This window comes from Eleutherodactylus coqui, chromosome 13, assembly GCF_035609145.1.
Source record: "Eleutherodactylus coqui strain aEleCoq1 chromosome 13, aEleCoq1.hap1, whole genome shotgun sequence".
Taxonomy (NCBI): Eukaryota; Metazoa; Chordata; class Amphibia; order Anura; family Eleutherodactylidae; genus Eleutherodactylus; species Eleutherodactylus coqui.
The window spans coordinates 32,233,328-32,256,345 of NC_089849.1; the positions used below are offsets into that span (position 1 = coordinate 32,233,328).

General features: G+C 41.5%; 1 protein-coding gene across 1 annotated transcript; it reads left to right on the forward strand.

The window, feature by feature from the left end:
- The first annotated feature begins 93 nt into the window (after positions 1 to 93).
- On the forward strand, positions 94 to 23,013 carry COL1A1 (collagen type I alpha 1 chain). The gene is made up of 51 exons (XM_066587558.1): positions 94 to 301; positions 1,918 to 2,112; positions 2,354 to 2,373; positions 2,482 to 2,517; positions 3,527 to 3,619; positions 3,713 to 3,781; positions 3,945 to 3,989; positions 4,105 to 4,158; positions 4,784 to 4,837; positions 5,221 to 5,274; positions 5,493 to 5,546; positions 5,638 to 5,691; positions 5,786 to 5,830; positions 6,214 to 6,267; positions 6,367 to 6,411; positions 6,637 to 6,690; positions 6,807 to 6,905; positions 6,990 to 7,034; positions 7,129 to 7,227; positions 7,439 to 7,492; positions 7,580 to 7,687; positions 8,577 to 8,630; positions 8,911 to 9,009; positions 9,139 to 9,192; positions 9,295 to 9,393; positions 9,483 to 9,536; positions 9,975 to 10,028; positions 10,120 to 10,173; positions 11,033 to 11,086; positions 11,513 to 11,557; positions 12,205 to 12,303; positions 13,049 to 13,156; positions 13,321 to 13,428; positions 13,776 to 13,829; positions 13,924 to 13,977; positions 15,218 to 15,325; positions 15,423 to 15,476; positions 15,609 to 15,662; positions 16,451 to 16,612; positions 16,873 to 16,980; positions 17,503 to 17,610; positions 17,996 to 18,049; positions 18,141 to 18,248; positions 19,152 to 19,205; positions 19,295 to 19,402; positions 20,897 to 20,950; positions 21,067 to 21,174; positions 21,277 to 21,553; positions 21,660 to 21,850; positions 21,973 to 22,215; positions 22,410 to 23,013. Exons 1-51 carry the CDS (start codon positions 220 to 222, stop codon positions 22,554 to 22,556), a joined length of 4,341 nt encoding a protein of 1,446 aa, XP_066443655.1. The 5' UTR covers positions 94 to 219; the 3' UTR covers positions 22,557 to 23,013.
- The last annotated feature ends 5 nt before the right edge of the window (positions 23,014 to 23,018 follow it).

Below are 23,018 nucleotides of genomic sequence, written 5' to 3' on the forward strand. Positions count from 1 at the left end.
ACCAATGTTCCAACCTTAAAAAAAAGGATAGAGAGTGCAAAATCCCACCTCTCTAAGTGGAGGATAGATATAAAAGGGGACCCTGTCCAGCTGGGACACAGTAGGAAGTTTCTGCTGGGGTCTGCACTGGAGATATACCACTAATCCTACCACTGTATGACTAGGAACTAAGAAGATCTAGACAGGACCACAGAGAGTCTACATGTCTGATATCTAGACATGTTCAGCTTTGTGGATACAAGATTACTGCTAGTAATAGCAGCAACAATCCTAGCAGCAAAATGTCAAGGAGAAGATGATGGTGAGTGCAACTCCTATTATCCTACCTGGGTCTTGGAGGGTCATGTACATCCCCAAGGATGGGTGCACCTGATATAAGTCTTAGTCAACCTGTTGTTCTCCGCATGTTGGGAGTAGTAGTTCTGCAGTTCTTGCACTTATCTGTGCATCTGGAAAGTTAATGCTAGATGGATATTTGTTCTGCACTGTGATATTGTATTTCAGGCATGCAAGGGTTAAATGTACGTGGGGTCTGTGAAAGGGATGGGGATTCCTCTTTATCCCCCTTTTCCTGTATGATTTACTGCATTGTTTTGACTGAAAACATATTATCTCATGATCGCCTTGAATGCCGCCGCTTGGAAATTGGGCTTGAGGGATAGAAAAAGTTGCATGTGGATTTCATTACATTCTGTAAAACTCATCAGCTGGGGAGGGGAGAGGAGCCAGATAATAAAAACATGGTAAGGAGTGATTCATCTGGGAATGTTAACAGATTCCAGTATATAAAAGTCTAGACATAACTTCAGAACTCCAGCATCAGGATGCTAACTTTACATACTGGTCCAAGCTGCTACGTTGCCGCCACCTGGTGGCAAGTATAGGGATTGCAGGCCAGATGCAAAATCCATAGTCGCATTATACGAATCACTGGTATTAATCACATTGCTCTTCCCATTTTTTTTAATTCGTTGCGATTTTCCATCTTGAAGTCGTGGAAAGGATTAACGTGTAAAGTTTAATTTTGTCTTCTTTAAAAGTTTTATTAGCATTTCGTGCCAATTCGGAATCACTGCCACCTAGTGCCGCTGTGATGTATTGCAATGATATGAATGGGTGTGGTGCCAAAATAAAAAAGTTTTGCAGCTATTGTTTAATATGTGCATTCAGCTTTTGGTCATTTTTAGATATTTTATTGCATTATTGTGTTTATTTTTTCTAGTGTTTTTACTACCTTTTATAGATTTCTTAAATTTTTTTTTTAAATTCATGTTTATTGTAGCTCAAGGCCGTCAATATATATAAATGTCATTTTTGCTCTGGGAGGATCTTCTCTGCCCTCCATTAACATTCCTCTTCGACCTGAGCATGCCTCATCCTGCACATCCCCATCTGTTTGAAGGCCATGCGTTCCGCCTCCAGCACAGGCTCTCACTACCAGCCTCTACTCCCACCCAGAACATTTTCTCCTTCTCAAATTCCTTAATTCCTCCTCCTCCTTCTTCTTCTTCTGCCCTCAACTCAACATTATTCCCCCTCTTTTGTCCCTCATGCAACAAGAGCATTTATGATGCACATTTGGTTTGGAAGAGACCCTAGCCTGGAAAACGCAGATCTCTTCCAAATATTCCTCCTCCCACCCTCAGTATTTTTGGCAGCCTACTCCCTTGTCACTGAGCCTGGTTGATGGGAACCAGATGATGGGATTTTTTTCTCCTATTCCTTTCTTTTAAACCAGATGTTGCTGAAAAAACCCAGCTGTGTCCCCCCCACCCTGCGCTTTAACCCGTTCCATGTAGTTCTTGCAGGTTGAGATACGCTTCTTCACCGGTGGGAAGCCATTAAATCGTCAACTGTCTATACGCTCCACCCTATGCGCGACCTCTAAAATTGATCACACGTTATATCTTTTTGCAGCCATCTATTCTCAATGCACCTATGAAGGAACTAGGTATAATGACAGAGACGTATGGAAACCAGAACCCTGCCAGATCTGCGTATGCGACAACGGAAACGTACTGTGCGATGAAGTGATCTGTGATGACACCTCTTCCTGCGCCAACCCAGAAATCCCATTCGGAGAATGCTGTCCAATTTGCCCTGACTCTGACTGTAAGCAACGAAAATAAAGCAATTTTTGTACAATATTTCGATGTAATGCCATGAGGGGTGATAGCGGTGGCCAATGTTGGTCTTGAAGAGCAGTAGATGTTAGAACTTAAGATGCCATATTGGTTATAATACAAAAGCATGGAGTAAAATAATCAAATTATACCACTAACTTGCATGAGTATGGATTCTTATGGGCAATAAATAATAACTGAACCCCCTCTCTGTCTTTTTTACCCTACAGTCACACCATCTGAAGTTGAGGTGAGTCTTGTTTTGGAGAGCATCTAGTATATCGTCTTTTATGTATTCACTCTTTTTGATTTGCACTTGCAACTTTCTGCTTAACTTTATATTCTTTTTGTCACTCAGGGACCCAGGGGAGATACTGGCCCACAAGGCGAGAGGGTAAGTGTCAAAATTTAGGCCTAGATATCATACTCGACCATACCTTCTGTAGTCAACAATTTTTATGGGTAATAAGCCAATGACCTGTATGTCAAAGATCAAGAGCCTTTACCCAAAGTAGGTCCAGTTGGGGTAGCTTTACACAGTAGAACTACTGGCCAAAAAATTGATCAAGTGAGTGATAGTTGGCATGTGTTAGACCTGACAGGGTACTGAGCGAATAATCGCTCACTACGGTAGTCACTAGCCATTTTGTTTCAGCTCACTGAAATGAAGCAACTAGTGAGGAAGTTCTCGCTCAGTGTAAACAGGCAGTCGTTCATCTTTGGGCTACTGCCTGCTCACAGTGAACAGAGGCAAGCGGTCGGGAGAGATCTCTGGTTGCTCCGCCTCCATTCACTGAACAACTATGGCTTCTGTGTGAAAGTACAGGAGCGATTGGTCTTGGGACAACCGTCGTGTACTTAATGCGCCCAACAGTCTACCCATATGAAGCCACCTTTACCTACTGCAATCTGATCTTTGCCCTTAGAAAGTCAAAATCGGATAAGAAAAGCCAAGTGAACTGGTCAGTATTTCTACCAGTTACATTCTGTCTAGACTTGTACCCTTAGACATTCCAGACTTTATGGCTCAACAACTATCAGTAATTACCTTGGGGTTCTCATGTGTAGGTAGTCCTGGGCACTTATGTGTAGAGATCCTGGGCTCTTATGTATATGGAGTCTCAGCTCTTATGTATATGGAGTCTCAGCTCCTGTGTGTCAGGAGTTTCAGCTCTTATGTGTAGGGAGTCCCGGCTCCTATGTGTAGAGAGTCTTGGCTCTTAAATGTAAGGGGTCTTGGTTCTTATATGTAGGGAGTTCCAGCTCCTGTGTGTCAGGAGTTTGGGCTCTTATGTGTAGGGAGACTCTTATGTTTAGGGAGTCTTGTCTCTTATATACAGGGAGTCTTGCTTTGTGATCTTTTAATACCATCTAGTAAATGGATATTTGATTTGTCTACAAAGGGACCACCTGGCCCACCTGGCAGAGATGGCATTAACGGACGACCTGGAGATCCTGGACCCCCAGGCCCACCTGGACCACCCGGCCTTGGCGGAGTAAGTACTCCACCTGATCATACATGGTTTACCTACCATTTTTGCTGACCTATGTTCATGTCTAACCAAGGTTTCTTTTTTTCTCCTGAACAGAACTTTGCTCCTCAAATGTCTTTTGGTTATGATGAGAAATCTGCTGGAATCTCCATGCCCGGCCCAATGGTAAGCAGCCACCTGATTTCATTGTATAGTTGGTACAGTAAAAAGATATGATTCTTCTGGAAGAAAGGAATGACATGTTGACATCATTGTATAGATAGTTCCAATACTGTGTAGCTTACAACTATAGTATTTGATTTAAACTTGACTTCTGTTTTATTTTTAGGGTCCAATGGGTCCTCGCGGTCCACCTGGCCCATCTGGCTCCCCTGTAAGTATCTTCAGTTTCTGGCTACACACTGCTAGTAGACCTCATGCAACCATTACTCTTGGAGTAAGACATATAGTAGAAGTAATCTGACTTTGCTCCACTTTTACTTCCATAGGGACCTCAAGGTTTCCAAGGACCCCCTGGTGAACCTGGTGAAGCTGGTGCCTCTGTAAGTATCTCTTCAACTTCTAGACTCACCGCTAAATTTCTGAACTAAAACCTGTAAAATGGATTTGGAGAAAGTGAAAAAGATCGTTTCCAGTTATATTACATTTGCACCATGCACTAGGCCTCAGGCAATGTCAAAAGACAATTGTATCCATAGCCTGCTACTTGCTGCACCAGTATTAACATGGAGTCAATCTGAAGAAGAAAGCAACACAAACGCAACTCACCTAATGAGTTCATAAACATATTTCTTCCCAATTCTATGCAAGATAGCACTGAGCAAATTACTGTCAGTAAGACCCAAGACACACCAATCTTAATAATCATTGAATGTACAGAGAACAGTATGAAACCCAGGATATCTATGCATATACTTTTGGATGTCATCTGCATCGAAATAGCCTTTTCTCAAGTTAAGACCAGCCTAGCATCCAGCCCCTGCCATAGACCACACAGAAAACCCAAGGCCATTTCATTAGGTGGACTACTGTAGGTCACTGGATATAGGGTCTGGTTATAGTAGATATAAGGTTCACTGTACATCAGCCTATACCACTAGGGCATTACTACAGTATGCTTGTTTTACCCAAATATATTTGTCTTCATAAACATATCTTCTTTTTTAGGGTGCCATGGGACCCCGTGGACCCCCAGGACCTCCAGGAAAGAACGGTGAAGATGTAAGTAATGGAAGCTCATAAGCTCAATTTACTATACATTATTTGCATCCAATTAGGGGGGCAAATAGAGAGGGCACCTTATAGTTTAGAGTTACCCAATAGAACATGTTGCAACTCAATTTGAAGTATAGACTGCTTGAGGAACCTGTTTAAAAGTAGGCTTAGTCTAACTGAGAGTCTTCAACAGCTTGGCATAATGGCACCATGTTATCTTAGCCTGACATATTCTAAATATCAACATTTTAATATCTACCACACTAAATAGAGTTTACAATTAAGAAGAAGCCTCGGGTATCGTAGTACATGGATACTGTATACACCCAAGGCAAGAAATTATATCCATTAGCTTCCTTTGTCAATATCTTGTCTTGTTTTTCCAATAGGGTGAAGCAGGCAAACCTGGCCGCCCTGGTGAACGTGGACCCCCAGGCCCACAGGTAAGATTCTTCCATTCTTTTTAACATATACACCTTAAGGATTAAAATTCACTGGAGATAAGAAGATGAGATATGCACAAGGTCAACCATCTGAGATATCTTCATTGACAATAATTCCTATAAAGACACAAAAATTGTGTACAGCATAGGACTTTGTATCCTACTGTCAGTGGTTGCAGTTCTTCTTCTGTACCTAATATTCTCTCATTAAATTTTAGGGTGCCCGTGGCCTTCCAGGAACTGCTGGTCTTCCAGGAATGAAGGGACACAGAGTGAGTTCAACATCAAAAACTTCATCCATAGGCTGAGAAAACCTTTAGAAATGGTGCAAGATCTCATACATCTCTTCTTCTTCCTACATAGGGTTTCAACGGTCTTGATGGTGCTAAGGGTGATACTGGTCCTGCTGGTCCCAAGGTAGGTTTCTGCTTCTATAACAGCCTAGGTAATGGCTGAATTACCAAAATCTTGGCTATGGTGGTCTAAATTTGTTATTTTCTACCTGTTTTAGGGAGAACCTGGTGCACCTGGTGAGAATGGCGCTCCCGGACAAGCGGTGAGTAGTATTTTGGGGATTAGGGAAGTTAATGGCATTAAGGTTGTCAGGGCAAAACAAATCATCAAAAAAACAAACTAAATTTGGGTCATTAATATAAATATCTGTATATATTACTAGCATATAGTTGCGATATATTTCCCTTATGTCTATACAAGTAGTGAGTGAGTAAGTATGCCATTGGTCATGGTGGATCACCAGGCCCTAAACCATTGCATATGGTGGCTCTTATGTCCATAGTCTATAGGAGATAAATAGCATTTGGTGACATTAAAGAAACTTAGGTTAAGTGGGAAACTAGTGAACATTGGATTGTCTATGTTGGGTCAGGTACTTATTGGGATATCATCCATGCTGACATTTTATCTCATCTTCTTATCTAGGGTCCCCGTGGTCTCCCTGGTGAGAGAGGTCGTCCCGGACCCTCTGGCCCTGCTGTAAGTATATTGAGTCTTTACCTCCAAAATCCTGATGGCCTACTAAAGAAACATTTAATAGATATTAATAAGAACAATTTCCTTCTATTTCTCTTGTAGGGTGGTCGTGGTAATGATGGTGCTCCTGGTGCTGCTGGTCCCCCTGTAAGTAATTTTAGACTACTATCAAGACAAAACATAAAATCTATGATGGTCTTAATTTTTACAAATCTCATGGTAGCTGCAAATCTATGCACCTGTCCTGATAGAGTACTACATTAATCTCAGGACTGTGCCTCAGTAGTTATCAGTATTGAACCTTTTTAGCACTTGAGATGGAAGCCAATGTCTTCAACTTTTACTTACCAATTTTTTATCCTATTATTTTAGGGCCCAACTGGCCCAAGTGGACCTTCTGGATTCCCCGGTGGTGTTGGTCCCAAGGTAAGACACCTGCAGCCACGAATAATTATGTTCACTTCCGGTCACACAATCCATATGTTAGAAGACTAGATGATACCATTAATGCTCCATAGTGACCCATATTATTTACCACATAGGGTGATGCTGGTCCCCAAGGATCTCGTGGTCCTGATGGTCCTCAAGGTGGTCGTGGTGAACCTGGTGCTCCCGGCCCAGCTGGTTCTTCTGGTCCTGCTGTAAGTGCCCTTGGCATCTTCTTAGTGAAGATCCTGAAATCATCATCGGAACAATACAATTGACTGATGTCTTCTTTATTTTAGGGAAACCCTGGTACTGATGGTCAACCTGGTGCCAAGGGTGCCACTGTAAGTATCCATTATCTTTCTGTTTTTCCTTACTGACATCTTCCATTAAGGTTCTTCATCTCACTAATAAGCCATCTTTATTTCAATAATATAGGGTGCTCCTGGTATTGCTGGCGCTCCCGGTTTCCCCGGTGCCCGTGGTGCCCCCGGACCTCAGGGTCCTGGTGGTTCTCCTGGTCCCAAAGGTAACAATGTAAGTATAACCCAAAATAGATATCAACTTTTTTAATCTTCTGATTACATCTTCTGAAAACTTCAACTGTATTAATATAGTTACACGCTATACATGATTATATGTAGTCTTAGTAAGTCCATGTTAAAGATGACCTGTAATTCTAGATAGGACAAGATTTAGGTTGATTGTATTGAACATGGTCTTAAATGTTTCATTATCTCTACTCTAGGGTGAACCTGGTGCCTCTGGAAACAAGGGTGAAGCTGGTGCTAAAGGAGAACCTGTAAGTATCATCTTGATTTTGCTTTTAAATCTGAACTGATCTCATCATAGGGGAACCAAAATGCTCACATTTAATAATCTTCTTTAGGGTCCCGCTGGTGTTCAAGGACCCCCAGGCCCCTCTGGTGAAGAAGGAAAGAGAGGATCCCGTGGAGAACCCGGACCTGGTGGACCTCCCGGACCTGCTGGCGAACGTGTAAGTGACCCAAAATGCCAATTTTTAGCACCTTGACAGAATCTTAGACTTTGACCATTTCACTTTCCTTCACCCGTAGTTCCTGTATAATGCAGACCATCTGTAATACATATGGCCTACAAAAAATTAGTGTATGAGCCCTAAGGAACCCTGTATGTAGGTGCATAAATGTGAATGCTTAGTGTTTAAATAGCACCTGTTTCCGGGTCAATGCCCTTACAAGTATTGGCTGACCCTCTATGTTTTTATAAATCCACGGTATATTGCAAAAAAGTACCAGAGCAAGTAGAGAATTGAGTTCTTGCTCTGGTATCCTGATAACTATATCCTAAAAAGGTAGTCCATCCAACAGAAACTTTGTGGGATGTAATTTCTTAGGCAGGCCAGACCAGTGTGTTACGTAAGTGACATCATGGAAGTAATTGAGTGATGTCACTACTTCCTGTTGAATTGATTGGCTGTTTTTTTTTTGGGGGGGGGGGGGGGGTCAATTTTGATCCAGACTACAAAATGGCTGATATCATGTGCACATTTAAGAATGAGGATCTCAAATCCTGTTGTTTAATATACAGAACTGATAATATATACAAAAAGTTCAAACAAATCAGTAAACTACTCTAATATTATACAGTCTGACTATAGAGATATTCTTCAAACTATATATTACATATACCTACATGATAGGATGATGGTCATTTTGGCAACCCTAGTTCATGAAATTATAGCTATAAGTAATCAATCTGACATATTGATGGGTCTTAGGCCCTAGTTTGTAGGAAACAGGCCTAATATTAGATTTTACATATCCTTTTAAATCCTACTTGGATCTTATTATTTTATGTCTACCCACAAAGAAATGCTTGTTTAACCATGTTTCTTTGGTTAATAGGGTTCCCCTGGTAGCCGTGGTTTCCCTGGTGCTGATGGTGCTTCTGGACCCAAGGTGAGACTTCCTCTTTGTGGATGACTTACTGTTGACTCTTTTGAGACATTTTCAGAAATTTAGTTTTATCAAACATGATGGAAAATGTAAGTCTACAATGATAGTTGGCTACTATTATGACACCATGTATAAGTATATACTATACACTAGATTGCATAGTAATGCCACTTGTTGTAGACTTGACATTCTACTACTGGTGTTGGTATGACCACTTCCAAGACTCTAACTTAAAGCTTATATTCTTTTATTTATCTAAACATTGACTCTTGCTCTAACCTAGGGTCCTCCTGGTGAACGTGGTCCCGTTGGCTCTGTTGGTCCCAAAGGATCTCCTGGTGAATCTGGTCGCCCTGGTGAACCTGGTCTTCCCGGTGCTAAGGTGAGAGATGATACCAGGACATAAAACGAAAAGCTAAAAGTGGCTACATAACTAGTATTAAGAAAGAAAACTTATGGATCTCCTATATAATACAACTGAAACCTATTCACTTCTGTTCTACCAATTTAGGGTCTGACTGGTAGCCCTGGTAGCCCTGGCCCTGATGGCAAGACTGGTCCCGCTGTAAGTTGTCTTCCTTACATTCCATAATTTCATCCACCCTGGCGATGCTTGACTAGTTTTCTATTCTTACCTGGGATATTTTTTCTTCCTGCCATAACATAGGGTGCTCCTGGTCAAGATGGTCGCCCCGGACCTCCTGGCGCAGCTGGTGCTAGAGGTCAATCTGGTGTAATGGGATTCCCTGGTCCTAAAGGCGCTGCTGTAAGTGACTTTCTACCTTTTTGTTGAGTTTTTTCTCAGGTCTGACTGTTCTGTATAATGTGTTTAATATATATTTGTTACTTCCATAGGGTGAGCCTGGAAAGTCTGGCGAGAGAGGAGTTGCTGGTCCACCTGGTGCCGTTGTAAGTAACTCGAATGTTGTCCCACACTGGACATTCATCTTAAAACCTAGACATAGTCAAAAGCCAAGCATACTGTAGGCATGGGTCCTATCTTCTAAGATTCAGACCACATGGTATACTAGATACTTGAGCTGAAGCTCACGACTACTAGCAGCTCTGTGGAAGCTTCGTCTGCCTATCCAACGACTAAGCACCAATAATTCTTAACTATCTCTAGATATTATAAGTCACCGCTGCATATTACAATTGCATAATTTAGGCTGACATAAAGGTGACATCACGTAAGCAGTTTGGTGATGTCACTACTCCCTGTTGAATTGATTGGCTGTAAATTTTTGATGTAGGGGCAGTCAAACTTTGCAAATCAACTAACGAAAGAGCAGATTACTAGCCATGGTTAAGTCTTCATATTATAATGATTTGCCTTTGCTCTTTTAGGGTGCCGCTGGCAAAGACGGTGAACTTGGTGCTCAAGGTCCCCCTGGCCCTGCTGTAAGTATAAGCATTTCTCACCAATGTTCACTATTATTTGTTGAGAAATGGTTTTACAGAAAAGATAACCATTGTTGCTATCTTTTTGTAGGGTCCTGCTGGTGAGAGAGGAGAACAAGGTCCCGCTGGTGGCCCTGGATTCCAAGTAAGTTGTTTTATATAGGGCATATCTACTAAATGGTCCTAATTTCTGGATCTGGAATCTATGTCTGTTGGTTCTCATCTTAGCCTTAAGCTAGGTGCACACTGGTCATAATGCAAATGATACTCGAGAGACTTGGGTGCAACTCACATCAGACAGCGTACGGAAACTCATCCGTGCGCTGTCCAATATACAAGAACACTGTACGCTGACATGCACTGGCATGTCCTCTTGTCTGTGAAACGTACAAGAATAGGATGTGCCATGAGCTTTTTCACGCAGACCATCGGTCCATATGAAAAAAACGTTCATGTATATAGTCTCTTAGTCAATAATAGCATATATAGGGCTGTGAGCTGTCCATGGACTAACAAGAACAGCACATGGCCCCAAATACGTTAGTGTGTCAGAGGCCTTAGATAAGAACAGGCATACCATAACTTCATCCATGGTGGATGGGACTCATGCCTTGACCACTTTCCAAAGTCATGGTGGGCAAAATTTATGAACAGCGGCATTTCAAACGCACAATGCCTCTTAATATTTTAGGGGCATCTCAGCACCTCCGTTCACCTACACAGAAATGTTTGACCTGGCATAGATCTCTGGTATCATTTATGCCAGTTTCTGGTGTAAATTATTATAAAGTTGTCAGTCTTAAGGGGCCATGCCCCTTCTGACAAGCCCTTCCCACTTTTACATTGAGACTTTTTTGCACCAGAAACTGGCGTAAAAAGTTGTATGGATGTCCCCTGATTTGTTGAAAGTGCCATATACTCACCATTTATTCTTAGTAGTAGCCCTGGAAATGAATTACATCTATGCTCTACAATACATGTAATTGTTATTTTTAATTTTCTAGGGTCTTCCTGGATCTCCAGGTGCTCCTGGTGAGAGCGGCAAACCCGGTGAACAGGTGAGGATATATATGAAGCATGAAGGACATTTTTGTATTCATTTTGATTACCCACATTTGGCCACCAATATGGTGTCTCCTAATCCATACCATGTCCAGTATGTATTGATTTAGACAATGGTTATGTCTAAGGCAGTGACACACCACTGTATTTCGGATGCGTTTTTTCTCCTTAATACGGACATGTGTCCTGGTCAAACTGAAGGTCTCCTGATCCAAAAAGTTTTGGTCAGGAAACCCGCAGTTAGGCCAGGACCCATATCAGTATTATAGGTGCAAAAACGCGACTGAGATCTGGTGGTGAGTCACCGGCCTAAATCATATATCGCCAAGTTTCATTTTGCCAATGGACATTTTGGATTATACTTTAAATATTTAGTCACTTTGTGGATTTAATGATTTTAACATTGACCATTCTCATCATAGGGTGCTCCCGGAGATGTTGGTCCTGCTGGTCCTGGTGGCCCAAGAGTAAGTATCATGTATTTCTATATAAATCTCTAGCCATTGGCCTGGTAATGTCTAATAGTCAGCCCTTAGCTACCAGGTTATTGTATAGAAATGGATTAGTCTAGAAGAATAGGGTGCTATAGTTGACTATCAAATAAACAATTCCTTCTTTTGATTAGTTACACACAGGAATAGTGATAAGGGAACGTTTACAAAAAGTTCAGTTTGGTCTGAATTAGTTTGAACTGAACCAGAAGTTCACCAGAACCCTTAAAACTGGTGTATAAGACTGTCTAAAAGCCATAAAAACCTTGTATAAGCCAGAGTTTTATGGCCCTTAGGCTGGCTTGGACACCAGTGTTCAGGACTAGTGTTGAGCAAACCGAACAAGTAGAATCCTGTTTCGGGTAGAACTTTGCTAAAAGCTTGGTTTGCGTTTATACCAAATCGAACTCTTAGCAAGGTTTGACCCCAAACAGGGTTCTACTGGTTTGGTTCACTCAACACTACCCAGGATATTCTACTATATTATGATTTACAAATCCTAGTAAGAGACTTTACTTGGTACATCGACTATAAAAGTATTACTAGTGATGGTAAATTCTTAGTATGTCTGCCATAATGACTTGATCTGACCATGTCCTGCCTACTACTTTTATCTCATCTAGGGTGAAAGAGGTTTCCCTGGCGAACGTGGTGCCCAAGGTCCTCCCGGCCCTCAGGGAGCCCGTGGTTCTAATGGCTCTCCTGGTAACGATGGTGCTAAGGTGAGTTTACCTAACCATAACAACAAATTAAGGAGGAAAACAACTGCATCTTTGGAGGCCTGGAAAGTTTGGAGATAGAAGAACTTTACATACTGATATATCACTGTAACTATAGACATTTCCAAACATTAATTCATGCTACATTAAAACATAAAATGGAGTGCAATTTGAAATATTAAAGTGGTTTTCTGGGCACATATTATTGATGACCTACCCTCAGGATAGGTTATCAATAGTTGATCAGCTGGGGTCTGCCAATTGGGAACCTGGCTGATCAACTTTTTGGGTGCCCGCTGTCAGCGTTCCTACACACAAGGTACAGAGCGGAAGCAGATAGCTCCAACCCTTGTGTACTGGCCATTGCTGGTAATTGCAGGATCGGCTGTCATTGATTTTAATAGGAGCTGTGCCTGCAATTACCAACCACTACACAGGGGTCAGAGCTATCTACTTCTGCTCTGTACCCTGTGTTTTGGAGCTGTCAGCAGGTGCCAAACAGCTGATCGCCTGGGGTCCTGAGCGGTAGTCCCTAGCCGATCAACTATCGATGACCTATCCTAAGGATAGGTATAGATAATATTTGCCCAAAAAATCCCTTTAAATAAAAGCATTCAGATATCTTAACATGGACCATTAGGGAACCATGATATGTTGGTCGGTATGGATAATTTAGCCAGTTCTACCTGATTTTAATGAGCTATCATTGCATAGTTTAGTTTCTCATCTTTTCTTATCTTTTCCTTAGGGTGAAGCTGGTGCTCCAGGTGCCCCTGGTGGTCAAGGACCCGCTGGTCTTCAAGGAATGCCCGGTGAGCGTGGTGCTTCTGGTCTGCCTGGTGCTAAGGGAGACAGAGTAAGTACCAATCTGAATATTGTATTTTGGGATCTAATGATGTATTTATCCACCTGTTCCTCCTACTATTCCAACTCCTGTTTTGTTTTTCATCTCTTACTATACTATTTTACATTATTCTTTATTTCTCGATCCTCAAATCTCTCCACTTTTTCTCCTTCCAGGGTGACCAAGGAGGTAAAGGATCTGATGGTGCCCCTGGTAAAGATGGAGTTAGAGGTTTAACTGGTCCAATTGGCCCACCTGGCCCATCTGGTGCTCCTGGCGACAAAGTAAGTGGACTTTAGCTAACTATCTAGGTGTGTTTGCAGAGTGAGCAAGTGTTACACTTACGCATTCAAAAAATTAATCCTTATAGGACCAAAATCTGATTTAATTTGCCTGTTTCTGATCTTAAAGATCCATATAATGAAACAGATGCAAAAATTTGACCCTACATCAGATATTATTTAATTTTGCATTAACACCCTCAGTTGGATACCAGGTATATGCCTTCCCCATGGTATGGATGATATTTACACCCTATCCTATGTGTATAATTGTACTCTACACTGTAGGGGACCATTGTTATACTATTCCAATATGACCACTGATGATAACCAACTATTCTTCTCTACAGGGTGAAGCTGGTCCCTCTGGCCCTGCTGGCCCAACTGGTGCCCGTGGTGCTCCCGTAAGTATCTTCTATTACAATCAAGTGGCCACCACCTTCATCAGGATCAATCACATAATAATTTATGACAATGGTCTACTTATCTCTCCTATAGGGTGAGCGTGGTGAGTCTGGTCCTCCAGGCCCTGCTGGATTTGCTGGTCCTCCTGTGAGTATTCCAGATATAATTTCCTCTGCTTACACCCATCAAGATATTATCATGATCACCATTTTCAAACTTTGCACAGAGCAGGCAAACATATTTACCCCAATTTAGAGTAAATAAGTTTGCCGTTAAGGGGTTGTCCAAGATTAGAAAAACATGGTTGCTTTCTATCAAAAACAGCATCACAGCTGCCCACAGGTTATTTGTAGTATCGCATGTCATTCCCATTAAACCCTTAAAGATATGACCTATCTTGGTCCTAAGGACACAACAATTTTCAGGGGATTTTCATGTCTACATTTCAAAAACCATTACTTTGTTTTTCTGTTGACATGGCCGTATGCAGGCTTGTTTTTTGCGTGGTGAGCTATAGTTTTTATTGGTATTGGTTATTTTTTCGGTACATATAATATATTATATAACTTTTATAAGAAATTTGGGGAGGGCAGGGAGAAACAAACACATTAATTCTGCCATTGTGTTTGGGGGATTTTTTTTTACAGCGTTAATAATGCTGTAGCTTTTATTGGTTCCATTTTGGAGCATAAACGGCTTTTTTGTCATCTTTATTGCGTTTTTGTTAAGCTAATACTTTTTTAGTGGCTTTTTTTTTACTATGCAGGATAAATAGTGTGTTCAATTTATTGTACAGGTCATTACAGATGCAATGATACCAAACGTGGGTTTTTATTTATTTTTAAAATGATAAACTATTACTATTTTTTTATGTCCCTGCCGGGGACTTGAACCTGTGAAGCTCTGACAGCTATGATAATACATTGCAGTACTTCTGTACTGCAATGTATTATCTCTATTATTAGCGATCATAGGCCATGGCAGACCCGGGGGCCATGGCTTATGGGTGAACCCTTTACATGGCACGATCAATTATAAAGCAATTTTAAGTAATGGGAAAACCACTTTCAATGGAACTGAGCTGCAGTACTAAACAAAACCCATGGACATATGTGGTGCTGTTTCTGGAATAAAGACATGCCAAGGATCTACATATTGATACAAACCAATTTGTTTACTTACATCATAGGTCTTCATCTTATCTGCTATTTGGCGATATATCTACTATGGCCAAAAAGTTTGACCATTAAGTGGAATTGATACTAAATCTATTGAACCCTATATTAGTATTTTGGACTACATCATTCATACAAACCAATTAAAAGCCCTGGGAATATAGACATTGCCAGGTTACTACTCCTACTTACCTGTACTTCTTTCTCTTTAGGGTGCTGATGGTCAACCTGGTGCCAAGGGAGAACCAGGTGACACTGGTGCTAAAGGTGATGCTGGTCCTTCCGGACCTGCTGGTCCCACTGGTGCTGCTGGCCCTGCTGTAAGTCTACATGTAGAACCCTTAAACCTATAAATGAATGATTATTATCCTTTATATCTATAAATTCATGCCAATATGCCTGCTTTTCTTCACATAGGGCGCAGTTGGTGCTCCTGGTCCCAAAGGTGCTCGTGGCACTGCTGGTCCCCCTGTAAGTATGAGTAGGCCAATAAATAGATCAATGAATATTCTTTTGACTCTGTTGTGGGCTTAGGGTTGGGATTAAACAGAACCCATCAAATCTCATTTAAGTTTCCTAATTTTTGTCCTTCCATTTTTGTAGGGTGCTACTGGTTTCCCTGGTGCTGCTGGACGTGTTGGACCCCCTGGCCCATCTGTAAGTAACACCTTTGACTTTACTTCTATAAAAACATATAGAAATAAATACATTCATCTTGATAATGTCTATAGATTTCACATACAATGCATGCTATGTCATTAGTGGTACAAACAAAGGGAGTGGATAGTGATGAGTAAACTTTTGAAGAGTTCAGTTCAGCCAGTTTACTGAACTTATTTTGAATAATTTTGTACAAATTAGTTCGAACCAGACCAGAAGTTCACCGAAATCCCTAAAACTGGTGTGTAACACTAGCAAACCGAATCAGTAGTACCCTGTTTTGGGTAGAACTTTGCTAAAAGTTTGGTTCAAGGTCATACCAAACTAAACTTTTTATAAAAGTTTGACCCAAAAAAGGGTTCTACTGGTTCGGTTCACTCAACACTAATAGTGGACATTCCTCAAACTATTGAACAATTGTAGAAAAGACAAAAAGACATGGACCGCACTTTTTTCTGCTAGAACCACACATATATTCCCTGTAGCGAGGTCCCTTGAACTCCAATCACATAGCTACAGGAGCACACTAAGCCTCCTGCAACCCAACACACCCACCTGGCCCAACAGCCAACACCAGAAAACCCTGCCACAAAAAGTCCATGTTTGGTTTCAGCCTTCAGCTAATGAGGCTAAGCAAGATTTGTAAAGATGAACTAAGAATTCTTAGCAAACATTTTGACCATCAACTTCCAGAAGCCCGCTTGTCACTTCATGGTGATCTACTCTACTAGGTGGCATCTGCCACAATACAGCACCATACTTTAAACTACCTTTTTCATTTTTAGGGCAATGCTGGACCTCCAGGACCTCAAGGCCCATCTGGAAAGGAAGGACAAAAAGGACCCCGTGGTGAGACTGGCCCTGCTGGACGTCCTGGTGAACCTGGTGCTGCTGGACCTTCCGGACCATCTGGCGAGAAAGGTTCTCCTGGTAGCGATGGCCCCCCTGTAAGTATCCCCCTCTTTGCACACACTGTATATTCCTTATTTTGATGTGACAAAAATGAAACCCTTGATCAAAACCTGGAAAGTACTACAGGCTTTTGGCTTCAGCTGTACTTACTTCGCAGTGCTTATATGCCTTTCCATAAAGTATTCACATGAGCATAATGCATAGGGAAATATGTAAAAAATGAAGGATTTTTTTTCCCTGGAGGTTCTTCTATTCAATATACAATTTTAAAACTTATGCCATTATGACTCTATAGGGTCCCCCTGGTATTCCTGGACCTCAAGGTATTGCTGGAGGCCGTGGTATTAGTGGTCTTCCAGGACAGAGAGGTGAAAGAGGTTTCCCTGGTCTTCCCGGACCCACTGTGAGTATCATGTTGATGTAGACCAAAACACATCAATAGTTCATAAAGATTTCCATTTTTTGGTAGGCCACAACCTGGACAGTGATTCTTCCTTTTACTGAACATAACACATAGAGTAAATTTCTTAAAAATGAATATAATGCATGAAAAATGCCTTATTATCTCATAATATACTTGTACATTCTTGTACATTCTTTCGCAGTAAGGCTAGTTTCACACAAGCGTATTACGGTCAAATTTACGCGCCCGCAATACAGCCAAATGCTCTGGCCTTACTGTAGGTGTATTAACCCGAACACAAGAGTATTATAGAGACCTATGGTGCTCTGAGTTTGGGTCAGTATACCTACAGTTGGGCCGGGACACTCATCCATATTATAGGTGCATAAGTGTAAATGGAAGATTACAAGCCTATAACCCTCATGTCATACACCATTGTTGAGCTGATACATACATCATTGGCATCATTGATGACCATGTAATATCCTCATTACATTTGTGTTCTCCTATCTTACCTTTAAGGGTGAACCTGGCAAACAAGGCCCAGGTGGTCCAAGTGGTGAACGTGGTCCCCCAGGTCCTTCTGGCCCACCAGGCTTATCTGGACCCCCTGGTGAAGCCGGTCGTGAGGTAAGTCTCCCATAAGATGAGGCATTTCTAGAATAATTACTTGATGTTGATTACTGCTCCACCAACACCCTACTACTATTTCTTGTTCTTTAATACAGTATTTGCCATTGTACATGAAAAGTTTAGTAAAGTTCCACCTAAAGAAGCTGGGTATCATTGATATTACCACATAGATATCTGGTTTTATCAAAGCCTAGCCTTGGTATGCTCAACTATGACCTGGACAGTTGAGGAGATATTCAATAAATGAAGACATTTCTTACCTTATGAGGTGTAATAATAAAACCAAGAGCCATAGAAAAACAAAATCATTTATGAACTTCTCTGCACAAGATCATAATTTGAGACAGCTAGTCCTGACATATCATCTGTTCTTCTCATTTAGGGATCTACTGGACAAGAAGGTGCTCCTGGTCGTGATGGTTCTGCTGGACCCAAGGTAAATACCACCCAGATAACAATGTTTGCTTCAATTAATTTGATACTGGAAAAAAAATTGTGCCTCAACTTAATAATTTCTTTCTCTATAGGGTGATCGCGGTGAGGGCGGACCTGCTGGTCCTCCTGGTGCTCCTGGTGCCCCTGGTGCTCCCGGCCCAGCTGGCCCTGCTGGAAAGGGTGGTGATCGTGGTGAGACTGTAAGTATGCCCCTTCATGGAATCAAATCTCTTAATTTATACTATTATAGGTAGAGCTACCTACATTGATGAAGGACTACTGTTGCTGGTTATGGGTTGGGTCAGTTGCAATACATACATTTTAGGTGCAGGTCATATACATATTACAGTACTTTTGGACTTCCAGTTAAATCTGAGCCGAGGTGTAACTAAACTATGGGGGGTGCAGAGGTATTAGTCGCTCAAAGGCCTGATGCTTGAGGGGCCTAAAAGCCAATCTGCCACATAGGAAGACACTAGTATTATAAAAGGTGCATGGAAGGTGGCGGGCTACCAGATTTTCCATTAGTGTCCAGGAATACTCATTTGAATCTTAGGACATTTATTTGACCTTGGTTACAAGAATGTCTACCTTATAATGCAAGGTAGCTCAATGCAACTCACTTTACATTGCGCTTTATGTAATTCCCTATCCTCTCTCATCACTATTTGCCCTTCAGTCTAATGGTTCTCTTACACGGACTGATCATCTGCCCATGCTAAGGATCACTCACTAACAATGAGCATGTCGGTCAGCGCTCATTACCTCTGTGTACATGGGCATATTATCTGCTCTATGGGGACCTCTGTTCGTTAAGATGATTGTACAACAGCTGATCGTTGGTTGCTTTACATGGCACAATTGTCGGATGAAGGAGCATTCGTAGGAACGTTCAGATAACTGGCCCTTGTAAAAGGACCATAATGGTCATGCTGGAGCAGTAATTTATTTAGTTCAGGTTCAATGATTTCAAGCCACAAAGTCAAGACATGCTACTCTCACACAATGTCTTATAGGCAGCTAACTAAAGTCAGAGATTATCCAGCTTTGAAGATGCAGACTAAGAAGATATATCCCTGATCACTTCCTATTTTCTTTTTTAGGGTCCTGCTGGTCCTGCTGGCCCCGCTGGTCCTGCTGGCGTCCGTGGCCCCTCTGTAAGTAGTCCTATTTTCTCCTCTACCTCTTATTTTTAGTTATTCTTCCTAGACACATTTCTGATCACCAATATATTTTCTACTTTTAGGGACCCCAAGGTGCACGTGGTGACAAGGGTGAGGCTGGTGAACAAGGAGAAAGAGGCATGAAGGGACACAGAGGATTCAACGGTCTTCCCGGACCACCTGGTCCCCCTGTAAGTACCAGTGGTCAATGAATAATACTTATAGAATTCATGATACATCTCGATGAGGAGTTTAGTCCACCCACCCATTCCTTTCTAGGTTTTGAACCTTTAAACCTGAGTTCCTAGACATCAGGGAGAAAATTTTACAAGGTTGGGCAAACATTTGCTCAATGATGTTTGGAGAGAGTCCTTTTACAAACTTATGCATTATAAAAAATATATGGGTTCAATATTCCGGCTACTCCAACATTCCCAAAAAGCATTCTCTATTGTCCTAAATCTAAACCACCCATCACTGAACTCTGGCATGGTATTTGGACATGTTCCAAAGTAGTGATTAGTGAACTTTTAAAAAGTTCGATTTGGCTAGTTTGCCAAACATTTGCAAAAAGTTAGGCGCAGTCTGAACTAGTTTGAGCCCAACCGGAAGATAACCAGAAGTTCACCAGAACCCCTAAAACCAGTATATAACATTGTCTAAGAGACATAAACACCCTGTACAACACTCTCAGAGTGTTATACAGGCCTTTATGGCTCTTAGACAGTGTTATACACCAGTGTTGAGGACTAGTGTTGAATGAACTGCACCAGTAGAACCCTGTTTCAGGTAGAACTTTGCTAAAAGCTTGGTTCGGATTTGTGCTGAACCAAGCTTTTTACAAAGTTCAATCCAAAACAGGGTTCTACTGGTTTGGTTCAATCAACACTATTCAAGAGTTCAATAGTTCTAGAAAGACATATGTTGCTTCCTATTGATCCATTATCTTACCTTCAAATCCTCAGAGATTAATTTTTCATTTTGTACCATCTCAAGAGAAGGAAGCTTCAGGCCAGAAGGGTCTTCCTAAATTCATCCACATCATATTTTTTAATCACTAAGAGAGTCCTCCTACATAGCTGGATTTCTCAAACGTAGTTAATCCACTTAAGCTTTTGCTGCAATTGGACCACATTGGTGCAAAAAGACACAAAGAAAGCGAGGTAGATGAGTTTTTCAAGAAATAAAAAATCTTTCTTTCCACCCACTTTTCCAAATGAGAAGTAGAAGAGGTGGTATTCCCTTTCCAATATGCCATCTGTGTGCACTGAGACATCAAGGAAATTCAGGGCCCATTAACCATACTTTATCTACCTAAACTGGAACTCTTGGACAAAGGATCATGTCAATGAGATTCGGGACAGATCCCAGTATCAATGTCAATTAGTTGACTTGTGTACACTTTACGGGTTTTGCAATCATGATTGATGCACTCTATTGGATATCTTATGGCATTGTGTGTATATATAAACCCTGTTTTGTAGGAGTTTCCCTACTTTTTTCTCCCCCACCATCTTCCCTGGAACCCCTGTTTGTTAAGATTGGTTGTGTTTTACATGACTTAAGGACACTGGGCTGTCCAAGTTACTTCATTTGTTTTCTATTCTAATTTTTATAAGTATATGTAAAATATAAATATTTTCCCAAACTTGAGTTTCAGATACAAATAACCATCTCTATTTTAGGGTTCTAGTGGTGAACAAGGTCCATCTGGAGCTTCTGGTCCCTCTGGTCCAAGAGTAAGTATTATTTTCTTGCACTTTCCCATCAGAACAGGAAACATAATCTGTGCTGATACAATATTTTCTAGATACTTACAATTTATATGATTAACTGTGTGGCTTATAAATTGTAGGGTCCACCCGGATCTTCTGGCAACCCTGGTAAAGATGGTGCTAATGGTCTGCCTGGTCCCGTTGGTCCTCCTGGTCCACGTGGTCGTACTGGTGATGTTGGTCCTGCTGTGAGTACCCTAATTTCTTTAATTTATAAAATAGTGATATTATGATAGTGGTGTAATTCTCCCTTGACTAAAACATTCTTGACCTTTTACAATATATTCTAGGGTCCTCCTGGACCTCCTGGTCCCCCAGGTCCTCCTGGCCCACCAAGTGGCGGATTTGACTTCCAATTCATGCCCCAACCTGTTCAGGAGAAATCTGATCACAGACAATACCGTGCTGATGATGCTAATATCATGCGTGACCGCGATCTTGAGGTAGACACCACCCTCAAGAGTCTGAGCAAGCAGATTGAGAACATCCGCAGTCCCGAGGGTACCAGAAAGAACCCAGCCCGCACCTGCCGTGACCTGAGAATGTGCCACTCTGACTGGAAGAGCGGTAAGACTGACAATTGGTGATACAGATATTTGTCTTCACCCCTATCATGCACATGTTTTTCCTTGTTAAACTTAGTTCATATTGGTATGTATTTTCTTTTATACAGGTGAATACTGGATTGATCCCAACCAAGGCTGCACTCTTGATGCCATCAAGGTCTTCTGTAACATGGAGACTGGAGAGACCTGCGTAAATCCCACTCAACCCTCTATTCCACAGAAGAACTGGTACACTAGCAAGAACACCCGCGACAAGAAACATGTCTGGTTCGGAGAGACAATGAGTGAAGGATTCCAGGTAAGCGGGAACATAATATAGTTCACTGAAATGGGTTGCCCTATGGACTATATCAGACCGTTAAAGTCTGTCTTGATGCAATGGCATACCATAATAACCCTATATGACTTTCTTACTCACAGTTCGAATATGGCAGCGAGGAATCTGACCCAGCTGATGTTGCTATCCAACTTACCTTCCTCCGCCTCATGGCCACTGAAGCTTCTCAGAACATCACCTACCACTGCAAGAACAGCGTTGCTTACATGGACCAAGAAACTGGTAACCTGAAGAAGGCCCTTCTCCTTCAAGGCTCCAACGAAATTGAAATCAGAGCAGAGGGCAACAGCCGCTTCACATACAGTGTCTTAGAGGATGGTTGCACGGTAAGTAAAAGTCTGAGAAGATGAGAACTGAACCTTAAGAGTCCATGATTTCCAAATATTTCTTAGCTATTCGGACCTACTACTGTAACTAGTAGAAGGGAGGACTCATTGTGTTATACCATATTAGCACCTTGGACAGCCTTCTTATATATTATTTAAAAATAATATACTAATGATCCTCATTTCTTCTACAGCAACACACAGGACAATGGGCTAAGACCGTTATTGAATACAAGACATCAAAGACATCACGCCTGCCCATCACTGATGTTGCACCCATGGATATTGGAGCTGCAGACCAGGAATTCGGATTAGAGCTCGGACCAGTCTGCTTCGTGTAAAAACAAAAGACAAAAACCAGGACAGGAGAATATCTCATGCGGACTTGAAATTGTTGTTCCTCTCATCTCTAAAACTTTTCTTGTTTCCGTAAGCATTACACGAAAAAACAGATAGTCATGCTTTGAAGAACATCTCTCAAAGGACAGACCTCGCCCGTGTGTGTTGTGTTCACGGGATGGAGATTTATCACCTTTTTCATTATCTGTGCCCCTGCTTACATTGACCTTCCCTGAATCTTGAAGATGTCATTTTTTCCCTTTGGAAAAAAAAAAAGGAAATTATCACTGTCCCCGGATTTGAGATGATGAGAATGTTGGATCGATGATCCTAAGGTAGAAGAGGAGCAAACCAGTTCATTTCATGTAATGCACCTTTTTTAAGAAAACGAAAATGTTTTTTTTTGTTTTTCATTTGTTCAGGTGGCAAAAAAAATAAATATGAAAAAATAAAATTGAAGGTGT

Bases quoted from the DNA above. Each gene is read 5' to 3' on its own strand.
- COL1A1 (XM_066587558.1), top strand. From the start codon at position 220: ATGTTCAGCTTTGTGGATACAAGATTACTGCTAGTAATAGCAGCAACA. The intron at 17,611-17,995 runs GTAAGTCTCCCA...CTTCTCATTTAG, and splicing joins CTGGTGAAGCCGGTCGTGAG to GGATCTACTGGACAAGAAGG. The intron at 18,050-18,140 runs GTAAATACCACC...CTTTCTCTATAG, and splicing joins ATGGTTCTGCTGGACCCAAG to GGTGATCGCGGTGAGGGCGG.